The sequence below is a fragment of the Stegodyphus dumicola genome, chromosome 5 (assembly GCF_044657685.1).
Source record: "Stegodyphus dumicola isolate Sdum_Otavi_A_Nest chromosome 5, ASM4465768v1".
In the NCBI taxonomy this organism is placed as follows: Eukaryota; Metazoa; Arthropoda; class Arachnida; order Araneae; family Eresidae; genus Stegodyphus; species Stegodyphus dumicola.
The window spans coordinates 39,701,600-39,720,133 of record NC_140772.1 but is presented as its reverse complement, the minus strand read 5'-3'; the positions used below and the strand labels follow the sequence as shown (position 1 = coordinate 39,720,133).

At 33.8% G+C, this 18,534-nt stretch overlaps 2 protein-coding genes across 3 annotated transcripts in view; one reads left to right on the top strand and one right to left on the bottom strand.

Moving 5' to 3' along the window:
- MED14 (mediator complex subunit 14) overlaps positions 1–6,838 on the top strand; it is a 128,829-nt gene extending 121,991 nt beyond the window's left edge. For both annotated transcript variants that reach the window (XM_085816602.1, XM_085816603.1), the window contains 4 exons: positions 2,630–2,737; positions 2,889–3,011; positions 6,323–6,524; positions 6,634–6,838. In XM_085816602.1, the coding sequence (XP_085672728.1) occupies positions 2,630–2,737; positions 2,889–3,011; positions 6,323–6,524; positions 6,634–6,695 (495 nt within the window). In that variant the 3' untranslated portion in view covers positions 6,696–6,838. The remainder of the gene's footprint in view (positions 1–2,629; positions 2,738–2,888; positions 3,012–6,322; positions 6,525–6,633) is intronic.
- Positions 6,839–8,252: 1,414 nt separating this feature from the next.
- The window catches only part of LOC118202593 (uncharacterized), a 58,578-nt gene continuing 48,296 nt past the window's right edge, over positions 8,253–18,534 (bottom strand). Inside the window, exon 9 of the mRNA XM_085816604.1 lies at positions 8,253–9,801. Within this exon, the coding sequence (XP_085672730.1) occupies positions 8,773–9,801 (1,029 nt within the window). The 3' untranslated portion in view covers positions 8,253–8,772. The remainder of the gene's footprint in view (positions 9,802–18,534) is intronic.

Sequence of the window (18,534 nt, the reverse complement as noted above, 5' to 3'; positions counted from 1 at the left end):
AAGTAATGGATGGGGAAGGGAAATCAGTATGCCTTTAAATATTCTGAAACATCCTTCTGTGATGGAAATAACGAAGCAGACTTATAGTTAAAAAAAAAAGGCTACCAAATCAGACACACACACACAAAAAAAAAAAAAAAAAAAAAAAAAAACATACATTTTTAAACATTAATTACACAGCCTCGAAACTGTTCTAAAAATACTCTCTGTGTAGTAAGCACACTTTGCATAATGGCATGCATTGTAATCCCATCATTCTTGGGTTTTTATGAATGATTATAAATTATCATTAAGCAACTTGACATAGCATTAGCCATTTAATAAAATGTGTATCCAGATCAGAGATACATTACACCCGACTCTTGTCGTCGTCTTAGAATCATTGCATCTAATTTGAGCTTGCTATTTTTTCCCTATCCTGTGGGGCATCAATGTCTTCATAAACCTATGCAGCATGTTTTGTCCAGTTACTTGCTGTTGGTGGGATAGTATGGTAAGTTTTCTGCTGCCATAGCCTGTTAATGTAAATACATGGTTTGTATACCTTAAGAATCCATAAAAAGTTCTTAGTTCCCCCCCCCTTAAAAGTCCTTAATTTCGGCCAAATTGGGCAGGAGGTTCTTAATATTAATCTTTGAAATTTCTGTCTGTTTTTATGACTGCTATTTTGAATGTGAATTAGCATTTTGGACAAATATTTTTGGTGATTCATTGATAAATATAGTTATCTTTTGAATAGGTGAATAGGTTCATGGGATTATAATTTGTTCTTATTTCTAATATAAAGGGTGGGATCCTCAAGTTCTTGAGTAAAAGTGAAACATAACATTTCAGAATTATTTCATTTTTTCTAATGAAGAGCTCTTAAACAACTTTTCACTTTGGGGAATGTGAATTCTTTATTAAACGATTCCAAATTTGGCAACTTATTAAAGTTTTGGCAGTTTAAATAAGGAGATTTATTTAAACCTTTACCTGACTCTGTAGTTACTTTCAAACATAGCGATAATTTGCTTCACATCTTTCAGGGTTTTGGACTATTTAACTTTAATCAGATCAAGTCGAGAGATTGACAAGTTAGGACATAAACACACAGAAACTTGTGGGAATATTGGTTTGCGAAATGAAACAAATTTCTATTTGTTAGAAAATTTGCTTAAAGAGAAGGAAGTTGATATAAATTAGCCAGAATGTCTGGTAAGGCTTCAAATTAAAAAGATACATAAATATTGAGTATTGTTGCTACAAAACGTAAATGTTTTGTAGCTTTTAATGTGTAGTTATCTTAATATCGTTTAAGAATTAATGTCATAAATTACATATATTTTAAACTGTGACATGTTAATAGATTGCAATTTTAATAGTGTTTTTTTTTAACAAATATTTTTAAAAAATAAATGTAATAGTGGCCATGTAAATCTGTAATGACTAAGTATCTAACTAGCTAATTTAATTATTTTAGCAAACTGGTCACCTTATCTCTGCATATTATTGCCTTTCATATTAATCTTTGCTGTGCTCACAAGATATAGCGCAAAAATGTAAAAATTAATGTAAAACTTAATTCTTCACATTTAGTGAGACTTACAATAATATGCACACACACACACACACACACACACACATACACACCCAAAAAAAAAAAAAAAAAAAAAAAAACCACTTCTGGTGCTTTAGTGGCTTATTGGAACCTTAAAAAATATGTTAACTGAGTTTCAATCCCAGGAACTACTCTATATGAAGTTATGACACTAACTGCATGAGATAGGTAGAGCACACACAACCTGACTATCTAATCTTGCTAACCGTGCCTACATCTACAACCGGCTTTCAGGTTTGTTTTGATCAGGAGGCCTCTCTCTAGGCAAGCAGCAGTATTGGAAACAGCCAGTCTTCTGTAACAAATTGTGATTTTACTTCTCATTTTAACATATGCTGTTTGACATAAAACCTATCTGCTATTTACTAAACCTCTAAACTGGGCAAGTATGTGACAAAATGAGACATAAAAGGAAAAATCAACATAAGGCTAACCATTAGTAAAACATAAATAAAATGTCACTAATCTTCTTTCAACTGTATCCAACTATTATAAGGGTAAAATATTTAATGCTACTTGATTTTATCAACTTGATTTTATTCTAAAATTTGTTTTATAATTATGTTTAATAATAATGCATTCTACTTGTGGATCTATTTTATTCTTAGGATGGTATCACAAAGTTCAGGCATAGCTAATATCTTTAATTGAATTTATTCAGTTCCCATTTGTTGATGGGTCCTTAATTTTTTTCATTAATTGTCCTTAAATGTACTTAATTTCTATGTGCTGAAATGTGTATGAATCCTGAAATAGGATAAGGAAGCAGAAAAATAGTGCAGAGAATATAATTTCTCTGCGCTGATTTCATATGTCCAAAGAGCTCCAATACCCAAATTAAGGGTCTATCTAGCAGACAGGTAGATAGATACATAAATTATCTGGCGAAAAGGTGAAAGAGAACATTCATATACCTTATCTTCTACAGTCAGTAACCTAAAGTTATTAACTGTTTTATATTACATTGGTTAATTTATAGCATGTAAATGAAGTTGATAAAGTTTTAATGTATTATATTTTTGCTAATAGGTTGTTTCAATTCCATACAAGCCCAATGCACTTCTTGCTTTTGGAAGAATTTTGAATGCTCCTCTGAGAATATTCAAAGACTGCATTCACATAATGCATTTAGAAATGGTGAATATGGAATTATTATTTTTGATTATAGTTGATCAAATAGTGCATTAATGTAAGAGTTTAGAACTCAAGTGTCAGTTGTTTTGTGAGGATCTATAATGTATGCAAATGCTTTTCCATTTATTTTCTGTTAATTTTTTTTCATTCACAGGTACCTGATCGTTCACTAAAGTGGGCAATACAGTGGTGTTTAACAATTCCACCTGCAGCTCCACCAATTGCACCTCCAGGCATGTCGGCTGTCGTTATGGCCAAAGATAAAATGTTATTCTTTGTAAGTAACACCATATTTATTTTTTATTTTATTTTTTTTTTAATCTATGAGCTTGGAAAAACATCAAGACATTAATTTTAATTTTTCTTTGAAATAATGATTTTTTTATCATAATTGCTGTAAATATTTTATTTTGTTTCAATATGACAATGAATCTTTTATTCACCTACATTTTTTTTTTTTTTTTCCTTTTCTTTTCTCTCTCTCTCTCTCTCTCTTTTTTTTTTTTTTTTACAAGAAGGTGTTTTTGCATCCGAAAATTCTCTTAAGTATACCTAATTCTGTTTTTGCATTAATCTTTTTTACATGAATAGTTTGTTGCATGTTTGTCTTTTTTGCATGAATCTTTTTTACATTAAGTAAATAGCTTATTTTTTTTAACATGAATGAGCCAAATCAATTTCCAAGAATTTTGTTGTGTGCATGTGTGTGTTTGGGGGAGAAAGCTAATTTTAAGAACAATTTTTATTTTTGGCATAAAAGCTCACGCTGACATGACTAGATTGCATAGCAGCTAATGGAGCAGAATAAAGCATACTTCTAAGTAGCAAGTCACGTGACTAAATGCATTAATATTCTTTTTCTGTTATTTCCAGGCTGTGTGTATTTGGCATTTAAACTGATGTTTTGTATCTTTGGAAGATATGTGGGAATTTAGTTATTTAGTAAAGAATGCCAAACAGAATGTATGTAGCCAAATTGCAGAAAGTAAAGTGGTTTGGTCATAATGTGTAAATAATAAAGATCTCATCATCCATAATACGGATTTTCCAGCATCATTTACAGTGACACATAGTTCGTGGAAAAGGATTCGATGATCTGTTGTTTGAAGTATTGTGATTGATTTTATTTTGAAGTATTATTTTGAAGTATTGTGATTGTGCATTGTGATTGATTTTATTTTGAAGTATTGTTTGAAGTATTGTGATTGTGCATTGTGATTGATTTTTAGAACACTATTATTGTCATTTATGGGCTAAATAAATTACAAGACTATTATCTCCTTTTTATGCGAGTAGTATTTTTCTAAATTGTATTTTCTGTTTTAGATTCTAAGAAATTTGTTCTGTATTATAGTAATTTTTAATGAAATTTATATTTTTAAGTAATTGGTTGAGAAATAAATTTATGTATTATTTTGTTATCCAGTTTATTTGAAAGAAGAAGATTTATTTAGGGATGCTTATTATCTGAAATCCATTAATGATTGCTAGGCATTCTGTTGCAAAATAAATCATACTGTATTGGACTTTAAACAGACAACTAATCTGTGTAAAGATAAATTTGACAAATTTGCTCATAAACAGGGTATTTTAAAATGATGGCTTGGTGATGTTCCTATCATCTTTGAATATAGCAATAATGTAGAAGTTGGGGCACCAAATAAATATGGGAGGGATTAAGGCTGCAATTAATAGTTTAAAATTTAAAAAAGCTTCTGGACACAATCTTATTTTAATGGAACTATTAAAGAATTGTAGAGCTATTTTGTTAAATATCCCAACACATATTTGAATTAATTACTGACATTTGGAACTTTAGAGATTGTGCTGAATGGAATATTAGTATTGTATGTTCACTCCACAAAAAAGGAGATCCGATGATTTGTACTAATTATCGAGTCATTACTTTGTTGTATATTATAAATTTTGTGCAGAATTTTGTTGTTAAAACCATTGCTTTTCCTTTGTTAAAGATTTTCAAAGTAGATTTTGGGCTGGAGCCAAGTACACTGCAGGGCATTAAAACTGCAACACCAGGAAGGATTGATATATTGAATTTCAAAATCACAAGGAAAAAGAGGTTGCAATATGCAACTGATTAGTATTTCAGCGCATTTAGATGACACAGGAAGGAGAAACGACATCTGAAGCACTACATAAAAGAAAAGTTGTGTAGTGGATTTCTCATTCGGAGAGCACTTTGTAAGGTCGGAGTTTGCTCATAGTATCATGCTATGCCTCAAATAAGAAGAAGAAATGCTTACCTGCAAGTATCAAAATTCAATAGAGGCAAGATTGTTGCGTATTGAGAGTGGGGATTACCGTTCCCTGATATTGCTCGTCGCACTGGTCGACATCCAACCACTGTCATGCAAATGTGGAATCAGTGGGGTGCTAAGGGTCATACAGAATCTCAGCACCTTCCCATGATTAAAGCCCAAGAGGACAGACATATTGTGAGGTCAGCCCTGCAAAACCCTACCACATCACGGACCATTAGTCAGGAAATGGGCATGTTTGTAGCATGCCCAGTATCCGCTGGTATCGTGTGTCGACATTTGCAACAGTGTGGACTATCAGTACCATGACCATTAATTCGGCTTCCTTTGACAGTGTAGCATTAATTTACAGAATCTTGTCTAAAATCAAATTATTTTCTGCTTTGAGTAAGAGAATGAACTTTTTAATACAGAGTGAGTGCTTCTACAAAATTTTTAGTACTAGTACTTTTAACAAATTTAAGCAAACAAACCAGATAAATCACAATGCTTAATATATTATGCCTCAACTTATTGTTTGTTTACAGACAGAATTTTCTGTCCAATGAATCATCTGCTTCGATCCAGTGAACATGTGCTATCATTAATTAGAAAGCTAAGCAAAGATTATCATTAAATCATTAATTAGAAAGCTAAGCAAAGATTAGCAATAAAATTTTACTGTAAAGTGTAGGGGGGGGGGTTAAAAAGACACATTTTGACTGGACGCTAAACTTCGTGTTTTGCTTATGATCTTAAGATAAAAGGACTCACCAAGGCCGCAAAACCTTCAGTATTAATGAGTATATAGATGAGTATATAGATGAACGTTTTTTGAGGGATAATTCATAAAGAATTTGTCCATTTATAAAGTATGATGAACTCTACTTTATAAAGATAGAATGGGCTGATCTGTGAAGAGAATTCAGTATATTAGGCTTTAAAAAGCTCAATATTCTTCTCAAGTAGTTTCTAACAGAGAGTGGTATTTCAGTTATCAATTACTTCTTCCCTCTTGTTCAATTTTGATGTATGCTGTTCTATTTTCTATGTAAATGTCTCTCCTCCAATGTCTCTATTTTAAGAGCATTAAAAGAATTCATACAAATATAATCAGAGACTCAAAAATAAAATGAGTTCTGTGAAGGTATCAAGGCCAACTTACAAAGATTGTATTTTGAAGGGTGTAAGAGTGCTGTTTTCTTCAACTTTCGATTTTATACAAACTTTGTTCTAAACATTTATAGATGCACTGTATATTTTTTACAGTCCAGTTTTCAGGTGAAAGAATCTGTTACAGAATTTGATAGTCTTTTCTATTTCATTTTAGGCCCAGCTAACCAGAATTGGCCTTAACTTAGCACCTGGTGTTGAGCCACAGACTGTTGTGTTTGCAGCTGTTCATGACATCAAAGTCAATACAACCATAGTACCTGACAATCGTCGAGATACTATGCCCATATCTGCCACAGATCCTGTATATATTATTACTACTATGTTAAAAAGATTTGCTGAGTATAATCCAAATCTAAGTAAGCTCTTGTTGATATACTTATGTATATTTTTTTTATCAGTTTATTTCTTACTTATCCTCTTATGCCATTTTTCTTTATTAATTAATTTTTCATTTTTAAATTCTAGGTGAATGTAGTATATACCCAGCAATCAGAGAACTGTTAACAAACTTAGTAATACCTATTTAAAAAAGGACTGAATGCAGTTTACTAATGGTATCTACAGATTTATTACTTTATGCAGAGAAACCCTGCTTTTTTATGCTATTCAGATTTTAATAACAATACTATGTACACAGCCTATAATGTAAAATAAAATGTGTAGATTTGTTTTTAAGTGTTTTTTTATTGAAGTAAGTTATGACTGAATATGAAGAAGACTTTGAAGAAATTTACTATGTATTTAAATCAGCGGTCGGCAACTGGTGGTCCATAGACCACTGGTGATCAGTGAAAACTTTTTGATGGTCATAAAAAAATTGGGACATTATTTATATTTTAATTAAGATTCAGTTTAAAAACTGACAAGTAGCAAAACCTTTTATGGAATATGGATAATATTTTTTTTTTTTTTTAGCTACTTTTGCAGGTGTATCTAGCAACATTTGAAAGAATGAGAGTTGGCATCCATAGATATGCTGCTGTTATCAATAATAGCACAGACTGCTATTCTCTTTCCTTTTGAATTACAAACATATGCTTATTGCAGTTGTTCATAACACAGTCTTTCTGTGTGTCAACAGGCAACATGATAGATTTTTATGAGGACCATCTGCATATAATTGCATCACTGGAAGTTTCCATTTTTGCTTTGTCTAACTGTTGATTGATATCGCCATTGCTGAGTAAGCGATGATTATTATGTTTACAATAATAAAAAATTGGCAACTTAATACTTTCAGTTTATTGATATTGCTTTGTGTTTGCCGGTTTGTTCTTGCTTTTCATGAAGTTCCTTTTCAATGATATGGAAATGTGAAGCTTTCTGTACAAGAAGGTAAGATTTTTGTACTTTTCATATAATTTTTCAATGTGAATGAAATATGTGTATCAGTGAGATGTTAATAGTGTTTTAATTATTACTCATAATCAGGGGCGTATTCTGAATTTCCATAAAGGCATGCTGCTAAACGCCAAATGTTTCGAAAATTATATTAACAAATAAAAATTAGAATTACAAATATTGGAAAGTTAAATATTGTTTTTGTGTATTAATATGTTGTTTTTAAGGTCTGATTTAAGGGGTTGTTTTTTTTTTAAATTCATGTTAGTGGTCCGCCAAATATAAAATTATATATGTAGTGGTCCGTGAAGTTCTAAGGGTTGACGACCACTAATTTAAATACTGACTTACAAATCAAGTTAAATTTCAAATTTAGTTATTTAGTGTTTGTTTCCTGTTGCTACTTAAACATAATATGCTTATAGTTTTGCAGTTTTGAGATTAAAATGGAAAAATTTTGCATTGTAATTTATTAAGGCATGTTTAAAATGAAGTTGTTAGCACTTTAAATTGAAATTTTTGCTTTAATGCTTGGAATTAGTGGAATGTAGGTCATAAGGAGATTCAATCTGAATGAAGTGTGTGGTGTAATATCCAGCTGTTAGATGGTGAATAGAATTTTTACTTATTTGCCTAAATGAAACAAAATTGTTTTTTGCTTTTTAGCCATTGTGTAGAAAGACAGATTTTGTAATTAACATTATTTTAAAATTTATATCTTATACTATATTAATATCTGACTACAAACATTCACTTAGCACAGAAAGATCATTATATTATAATTAATTAAATTGATAATGTAGAAACTTGCAAGTGGATGACAATTCATTTTGATTTTTTTTCCAGTCCCCTCCAATCTTTAAAATAATGCTACAGGATACTAGGCTACTGAATATAACTTTTTACTGTTTTCATTGCTGAATATCAATTTGTATTGTTATCACTGTTAAATAATTCTTAATTGTCAAATTATTGTATTTCATATAGTTTTCAAAATGGTAATCACAGAATTCCATATGGTGACAAAGAATTAGTAGGTGATTTCTTCATTATTTTGGTGCTTTCAATTAGGTAACTTACATTCGCAATTGTGAATTAAGCATCCCTGTGTTTTATTTAAGATTCTGGAATTTACATTAATTACACCTTGTTCTATTGTGTTTTTTATTTTTAGTTATGTTTGCTCAGTGTTAGATTTTATTTTCCGAATCTGATTTAATTTCTTCTTCTGGTGATTCTATTTTTAGTTATGTTTGCTCATTGTTAGATTTTATTTTCTGAATCTGACTTAATTTCTTCTTTTAGTGATTCTTCTTCACTATGGATTTTAGAGCTACTTTCTTCAGTTTCACTATCAGTTGAAAAAATTTTATTGTCTTCATCATTTTTATCAGCTTCAGTATCAATTATGTCTTCCTTTATAATTATATTGGTTTCATTTTCAGTGATGTGGTTTTCAGTTTCATTGTGGATGACATTTTCCTTTTCAGTTTCAACTTTTGCTGTATAATCCACACTTTCTTTTTCATCTCCCAGTTCAACAGTATCTGTGCTGTCCTTATTGTACTTTTTGTTTCTATTATCATCCAGAATTTCTTTTTCAGTAAATTGTAATAGTTCACTGTTATCTGCAAGTTTCTTTTCAGTTTCAAGATCTGCAGCTTCTGTGTGATTTACATTTTCATTTTCAGTTACTAAGTCAGCTTTCACACTTTCCTTATGGATTATTAAGTCATTCTTTTTATCATCTACTTTTTCCTTCTCGTTTCCAATTTCAGCAATGTATTCTTTCTCTTCTATGTTCTCATCATCAAGATTTATTTGAGTTTTATTCTCATCTGCAATTATTTCTTTTTCAGCTGCAGTTTCATCATCATCTGTATTTTCTGTTTTGGTTACTGGCTTCACTTGCGTTTCGCTTTCATTGACAGTTTCTTTTTCAACTGGGATTTCAGTCTCATCCATAAATTCTTTTTTACTTTCAGGTGGAATAATTTCTACATCTGTTATTTTGCTGTCAATTAACTTTTCCTCTCCGAGTTCATCTTCTGTTTCTACCCTCTTAGTTTTTTCAGTTATAATTTCTTCCTTCTGTGCTTCCTGTTCAACAATTTTATCTTCTATCATTTCTGTTTTCTCTATTTCTGTAGATGGCAGTTTTGTAAATGGCTTATCTTCATTATCATCCTCACCTATGGTAGGCAATCCTACTAGCTGTTGTTCCTTATCATCTTTTTTCTCTTCTATCTTTCCAATGGCTTTGTCAAGTAGCTCATACCATTCATCAATTGTCTGAAAATAATAATGATTTATGTGAAAGGAATATTTTAATTCATTTGAATGCTACTTATGGAAGTTTGTAACACTGATAAAACATGCAATGTGTATAATAGATTACATAAAATTTACAGGTTTTGTATGATCCTTAAAAGTCCTTTTTGACCAAAACCAGCAAAAGGTCCTTAATTTTACTCATCTGACATTTTTACGATTGCCATTTTGAGTTTGAATTAACATTTTGGAGAAATAATTTTTGGCAATAAATTGGCAAATATGTATTTGATAGGTTTAATGTTTGAATTCTTTCCTACTTCATAATGGTATATACTCAAGACCTTGCTTTGATTGAAACATAAACACTTCAGAGTAATTGCTTGTTTTTTCATAGAAACTCGAATTTTAATATTAAAAAGTGTTTTTTAATTGCTTTAACTGTATTTAGTGTTTTATGTTTTTCTATATTTTTCAATTTCCTATGAAGATATTTTGAGTTTTTTATGTATTTTTGCCTTGCCATGAAATGAGAGCTGAATTAATTGAATGAGGAAATATATCTCTAATAAAATTCGAGGAAATAAGTTTAAATAAAATGCACCAAAAAATTTGTATAATTTATTTAATAGGCCATACAAGGAAGCCATGGCGTCCACATCCAATTTTTTATTTTTCATGTTAAGAGTTTTCCCTGTGTAACAGATTTTAAAATATTTAAATGTTTTTCAGTTTTCTCTTGAAAATTAATTTTACAACTCATTTTTCTGAATATTTTTTAAAAACATTTGCTGGCTTTTTCCTGGCTCTTACAGAAAGAGAGCCAGGAAATGTTTCTTACAGAGTTGGTAGGGATAATTTTTCTTTTGGATTTTAGACGCTGTACCTCAGAAGGTCTAAAGGCAAGATTTATAGATTATTATTTTGAAGGCAAGGTTTATAGACCAACAATTTCTAGAAAAATTTTTTGAAACGAAAACTGTCTTCATGATGTTATCATGTAATGGATATGTTTTATAGGTAATTTGTAATGTAATACTCTTCTTTTGGAAAATTTTTAGAACTTTGAAAAGACAATTATTTGAATTTTCTCCTTTTGATCCCAGAAAATTTCTCTCATGTTTCTCTTCCCTTTATTTTCTTATCCTTCCACTATACACAAGCATTAAAGTAGTCAAAGAAAGCAAAGAAATTGAAATCTGATAAATTATTAAAAGATTCATTGTACAGTCAAAAGTCGTTAATCCAGACTCATCGGGACTTCGGCGATTCCGGATTATAGATCATCAGTTTAAATCTGGTAAGATGGCATGCAGAAATTGTAAAATTAAAAATATGAAACCATAATTTATGAAATAAAGAACAATTATGATCTAATAGGTATCAAAATTTACAAAAAAAAAAAAAAAAAAAAAAAAAAAAAAAAAAGCTTAATATTTATTTGTTTACTTTATTAAACATTTTTTCAATGTAAGTTGTTTAAGTTGCTTCGTTCTATGTAATAATACTTTCTTTTTAATTCTATAAACAGACATAATTTCTTGTTCAGTTACTAAGTTCCGCTGTTCAAGTCTTATAATTACTGTGTCAAAAATACTGACTAATTTGTAAATCAAAATTTTTTCATTTTCAATAACCTCTGTGTCACTTTCTTCACTATCGGAAGCGAATTATAATGATGAGGAATTTGATTTAAATTATATCAAAGGCAGAGTACATCAAGATGAAATACTACATTTAGTAAGGAAGCCAAATAAAATAAAAACATATGCCCTGAAGATAAGGATAGTGCTGACAGATCAACTTCCAATTCATTGCGTGCTGTGGTGTCCCCCCCCTTTATCCATTTTTTGCAGCAATTCCACTTTTTGTTTGATGGACATCGAAACATACTTTTGCTTTGGCAGCTCCAGCATCGGAAATTCTATTTGACATAATCGAAAGTTCAAGCTTACTTTTATAAAATTGCTCTAACAGTCTGCAAAAAATAATAAGCCGGATCCAATTCAAAGATTAAGGAACAACGCAATCTGCAACATTAACTGAAATAGATAATTAGATAATTTTAGCTTATACCTTCCGTTATACATTAAACTCGCATGCGTAAACATATTATGCGCAGCCGTAAAGGTCTTACATGCATGCGTCAACGCGATGCATGCGCAGAAAGTTTGTAGCTTTGAGTTCCGAATTATGGGTGTCCGAATTAATGACTTTTGACTGTATATTTCTCAGTTCACCATACATAACCTCAATGCCTGCCCTAAATTCTAAAGAAATTGGTTTGTAAATAGAAAGAAAATTATTCTTCAAAGGTACATTGTTGAAACATTAACAAATTAAAAGATGAAGCAGAGACTTTTGAAAATGCTGATACCTTTATTGAAATAAATAAACATAGAAAAGATGCTAAAGAGAAGGAAACTAATGTAAATTAGGTGAAATATCTGGAAAATTTTCTAATTAAAAAAGATGCATAAGCATTTTGTTGTTTGTTATTGCCACAGAACACAAAAGTTTTGCAGCTTTTATAGTTGTACTAATATTTTAGAATCAGTTTCATATATTATAACTGCTGTAAAATGTTCTTAATGCTTTTTAAATTATATTTTTAGAAAGAAAAAAAATTGCAACTGTGTAATTTAATCATTTGTAACTAACTGCTCAGAAGTTATCTGTACATCCTGAGTTATGTCCTTTCCATCCTTATTGTGGATGCAAGAAACAACACAAAAATGGGGCCCACCAGCGGCCGAGCGGTAAAGTCGCTGAACACTGGTAGTTCGAATCCCATGAACGGGCTGGCTGCATGGGTGTTTTTGTGGTTTTCCCCATGTGTAACATGTATACGAGCCAGGGGGTAATGTTACCCGCGTCCGTGATTATCCTTAAGTCACACGTGCCCCCTGGGTGGTGCTAAATGGGTAACTGTCATAAAGTCCTGTGGCATACCGGGGTTTAGTGGGATGAGGTTCGGTCTGATGATGAGTAATCTTATGACGACCCAACGGACCACTCTTCCCTGGGAAAACCGGCGATTGTGGGGAGGATTTGAAATTCCGAGGACTTTTGATCTAAAGAGGAGGGGTCTTGGAGGAAGCAGCCATGTAGAGGATACAGAAGAAAAGCTGAGTTTTGCGTCTCAGGCCACCAGATAGTACAGGAGCCCGGGGCAGCCTAACCAGCATGTCCTGGCTGCTCTATCAGCTGGTGTATAATCTCGCCTGCCTTGTAGTTCCAGGTGGTGCCTGGGTGGGGTCCTGCATGGCAGAGCGGGAGGCTCTTCCGAGGTCACTGCTGGCTGCTGAATCTGGGGCTAGCCCCTCCAAACTGGCTCTTAGAAAATCAGAAGGAATTTTTCTCCCCCTTTTTTCAATCAGATATGGATGCTTGCAATATAAAATTAGATAAAAAACGCATCTTCTGAAACCCCCACTATAACCACTGTAGCTCCTTCTGAGGGAGTGAATGCACCCCCGGGGTGCGGACACTTCTCTTCAGGACTACAGAAACCAGAACCGCTGGTGAAAGGGTGAATGTGCCTTCGGACACGGACGCCTTGAACCCAGTGGGGATGGATACTGACTCCTCTGTCAGAAGTACTGTGCCAGATGCGCAAGTGGATGACCAGTCACCAATGACGGAGGTTGTAAATAAAAGAAGAGAAAAGAGACAACGCCAGAAAGAGCGGAAACGGCTGGAGAGGGCCATTTAAGGGATCTTGATCTCTGGGGAGAAGGGAGCGAAGGAGAAAACAGATAAAGCTGGGACCTCTGGAGCGACCTCCAAACTGGTGAGGAAGAGCCATCCAAGCAATGAAGAGTCTCATAAGAGAGAACGCATTGCTATTGACACCCCAGAAATGGCCCTCAAGAAACGACTGCTTTATAGTCAAGCTGCAAGAAAGGCAATTACTCTGTGAGTCATCTGCAAGGATGACTCCAGAGACATAACATCGGTGGATTCAGATTTCATCACCTCTATAATTGATGACCGAATTATCGATGGCTCTATCACCACCTGCAGAGTCCACAAGACAGTCCTGCAGCCGAATGGCCTCAACATTGCATGTGAGGACCAGAAGACTGTGGACATCCTAAAGACTTTAATTAATGATCTACCTGGCCCTGAAGAAAACCTTCCTGGTTATCATGCCATGGCTACCGGGGACAGATCCCCCATGAAGAGGTTTTTCGTTTGGTTTCCTGGTAACAGGTCACCAAAATATAACATCAAGCTCCTTGATGCCTGTAACAAGGGCCTGGATGTTAAGAAGATCGCCATCAAGGCAGTTATCCCTGGAGACGGAGATAATACCCTGGTGCTGTGAGTGGAACCTGAGCTTATGGATTATCTGGAGGCCCAGAATTTCAAACTTTTTTGTGGTACCCGTGGCTGTGTACAGCTGAAGGAACCAAGGCAATAGGAGAAATCAATTCCTCCGCCCAAGGATCCTTCGAGGAAACAGTTGACGGAAGAAGGGGAGACCGAAAAGCAGTCAGAACCAGAGCTTTTTTGGAGGCTCTGGGGAAGACATCTGAATAGTTTTTCCCTGTCACTACTTCCTTTGAAGTAGTGGGCTAAGGATGTGGCTTTTAACTAAGTCTCTCCTAAAATCTTTCTCAGGGAAGTTCTTTTCTCTCATTTAACCTGTTTTAATGGTTAAGGTTAGTCAGCTAAACCTGCAACATAGCAGAGCAGCTTCATGCAATTTAGCTGCTCAATTAGGTAAGAAAGGCACTTTTGTTGCCTTAATTCAAGAACCTTGGGTGTACAAGGGTAAAATCCTTGGTAGGCCCATGAACGCACACTTCTTTTCGACAGAGGGACCTAATAAAAGACCTAGAACTAGCATTTACATTTCTAAAAATATAAAGGCTATGAAATTATCCCAATTTATATCAGAGGACTTAACTGCTATTTTAACTAAGGACATAAACAGTTCACTGAGAGGAAACATTTGTTTTTGCTCGGTTTATATGGCTTGTGACCTTAACATTCCGCAAGAATTTATAGATCTTGTGAGTTTCTGTGAAATAAACAATATTCCTATGGTTATTGGTGTTGATGTTAACGCTCACCACCTATCATGGGGCAGTTCTGATACTTATCCTAGAGGAGAAAAACTCATGGAACTTATAATGAATACCAATCTAACTTGGGTAAACAGGGGAAATCGCCCCACCTTTGTCAACAGAAGAGAAGAAGTCATTGACCTCACATTAACTTCTTCTGATATTTATAACCTTATTGAGAATTGGCATGTAAGTGACAATCCCTCACTTTCAGACCATCGCCTTATACAATTTTGTATTAGAGATGAAATTCCAGCTGAATATTTCAGAAACATTAAAAACACAAATTGGGACCTTTATAAGGACTCCCTGGTTTCTAATGTCATTAACCTTCAGGTTTTAGACAATAATTGTACAGTCGAGGAGCTTGATACTCAAGCAAACAATCTGACAAATATCATTATTGAATTTTATCATGCATCATGCCCTCTCAAACGAAGGAAATACTCTCCTAGCAAGAGAGTTTGGAGGACCAAGGAGCTTGAAAGCCTCCGCCTAGAGGTTCGGAGAGCTCGCAGGAAAGCAGTCAGAAATAAATCTGAAGTTAACTGGTCTAACTTCAAAATTATACAAAGGAAATTTAAAAGTGAAATCAGGAAAACTAAATACAACTCATGGATATCATTCTGCACAGATATTCTGTTCTATCATGAGACTGCCAGAGTATATAAGATTCTTAAAAGATCTCAGGAGTCTCAACTCTCATCGGTTAAGCGACCTGATGGCAGTTATAGTATAAACCCTTTGGATACACTTTCGACCATGTTGAATTTTCATCTGGGGGACAGCCATCCTTGCCCTGGCTAATCGTGTCAAGTTACACCTCTGACCTCTGACCCCCAGGAAAATCCATTGGAACTACTTCATAATCCATTAGATTTGGATTTTGCTAAGACAGTAGTGAACTTTGAAAAGGCTAAAGCGGCCCTTGATGTATTTCTTCCCTTTAAATCTCCAGGGAACGATGACATTTACCCAATTGTGCTTCAGAAAGGCTGGGATATTTTTGGCCACATTCTCGTGGACATATTCGAATCCAGTTTGTTTTTAGGGTATGTTCCTAAGGTGTGGAGAACTTCATGAGGTATGTTTCTTCCTAAACCAGGAAAAGATACATATGAGAAACCAAACTCATTTAGAATGATTACGCTAACATCCTTCCAGCTTAAGCTGTTGGAGCGATTGATTTTCTGGCACCTCCAGTCAGGTAATAATCTGAACCATACTTTTGGCTTAGACCAACACGGTTTTAGGCCTGGCTTCTCCACTGAGTCGGCCTTACACCAACTCGTGTGGAGAATAGAAAAAACAATTATAGGCGGACACTTTGCCATTGGGATTCTACTGGATATTGTAGGAGTCTTTGATAACATCGGTTTCGAGAAAATACATAAGGCCCTTACTGGAAGTCATATTCACCCTATGATAACTAGATGGGTCATCTTTATGATTAAAAACAGGAATATCTGTGTTAGTCTCACTGACTATGAAGTAAAGAAAGATATTAATAAAGGGTGTCCACAGGGTGGTATTCTTTCTCCGTTCCTGTGGAACCTGGTATTCGACTCACTCTTAGTAATTCTATGGGAGGAACCTGGCATGTTACAGGCTTATGCTGATGACCTTATTGTGTTATTACAGGGTTTCGATATCGGAACCCTACACAATCAAGCTCAGCAGATCTTGAATAAAGTTTCACACTGGGGTGAAACAAATGGCCTATCTTTCTCTGCTGAAAAATCTGAGGTCATAGTTTTCACGTGGAGAAGGAGATGGAAACTGGCAGATTTATATCTGGGTAACCAAATTATCAGACGTAAGGAATGCGTTAAATACCTAGGGTGTTACCTGGACAGTAAACTTACATGGATCACCTATATAAAAGAAAAGGCACAAACAGCCTCAAATGTTCTAGTACTTTGTAGGCGGATCGTTGGTAAACAATGAGACCTTAACCAAAAATCTACTCTATGGATTTATACTGCCATAGTCAGGCCAATGCTTTCTTACGGATGCGTGGTCTGGATCAATGTTATTAACAAAAGCACATATTTAAACATTTTACAAAAGGTGCAAAGACTTGCTTGCCTATGCATTAGTGGGGCTTTAAATAGTACCCCTACTGCTGCATTAGAATTTTTATTGAAAATTCCACCCTTGAAATTATTCGAGCGGAGAAGCAATTAAAGCCATATATAGATTGAATAAAAATGGCACATAGTGCCAAAGGACAGGTTTTGGTCATAAAAGCCACCTGAAAAGCCACATTGACATATGTCTGGATTTGGGCAATGAGATCCCTATAATCTATATGCCCAAAGATGCAATTACTAAAACAGTAGTTCCATATAAACTATTCTCAACTCGTATACCAAAAAGGAATGAGATAGAATCTCTAATTGACCTAATTCCAACAGGATCAATTGAATGTTACACAGATGGACCAAAATCCAACTTCACTGGAGCTGGAGCTGGAGCTATTATAAGAACCAAGGGATCTGAAGAAGATTTCATCTATACCTTGGTAAATTAACAACTGTTTTCCAAGCCGAGGTTCTGGCGATCAATATGGTCGCCAGGGAGCTCTTAGCTAAAAATACAGTTGATAAGTATATATATATTCTCTCTGACAGCCAATCAGCCATCCTTGCCCTGGCTAATCGTGTCAAGTTACAAAACTGTGTTTTGAACTGTACTCAAGATCTCAATTCTCTGGCTCAGGCCCATAATACCATTAGTTTAGTCTGGGTCCCAAGTCATTGTGATTTTGCTGGAAATGAACTAGCTGATAAAAGTAGCTAAAGATGCTTCGCAACTACCCATGTCTGGCCCAGAACCATTTTACCCAGTTTCATATCAAACTGTTAAAAAAGAAGTAAGAAGCTGGATAAAGAACAAACATGATGATATATGGTCTAAACTACCAGACTGTGCTCATTCTAAATTGGTGCTCAGTACACTTAACTTATCAGGTAAACTCGTACACCTCACTAGAACTAACTTAGCCAGGTAATTCAAATTGTTACCGGACATGCTTATCTGGATAAGCATCTCCACAAATGTAGTCTTGTCGAATCTCCTTTCTGCCCAGCTTGTGGAGAAGAGGAAACACCTTTTCACTTTCTGGGACGATGTCCGGTGCTTTCTGTCACTAGAAACAAATTCCTTGGGTTTCCCTATATTACCTTTGATCAAGCCCTTCTATACAAAGGGCTCTCTGGCATAATAGGGTTTCTGATGTATACTAAACACCTACAGGTAAGGTGAATTTGAAACCACAAGAAACAAGCATTGAGACGCCCTGTGAGTTCTTTTTTTTTTTTTTTTTTTTTTTTTTTTTTTTTTTTTTTTTTGAAAAGAAACCCTCTTATAGCTGTGTTTTGGAATATAATTTGAAAATAGATATCAAATCTTTATACACTTTCTGGCCATTTGGCTTGAGAAAGCACCTCTGCCCTCCTTATTTAATTATTTTATTTATTTATTTATTAATTATTTTATTTTATTTTTTATTTTTTTATTTTTTATTTTTTATTTTATTTTATTTTATTTTATTTTATTTTTTTTTTTTTTTTTTTTTGACTCGCCATCATACTCTTGTTTGGTCAAGAATTTGCGTTTGGTGGTTTGGGAGGGATTGAATCGGCTCTTCATCCAATAGGGAAGTTTTCATGATTCA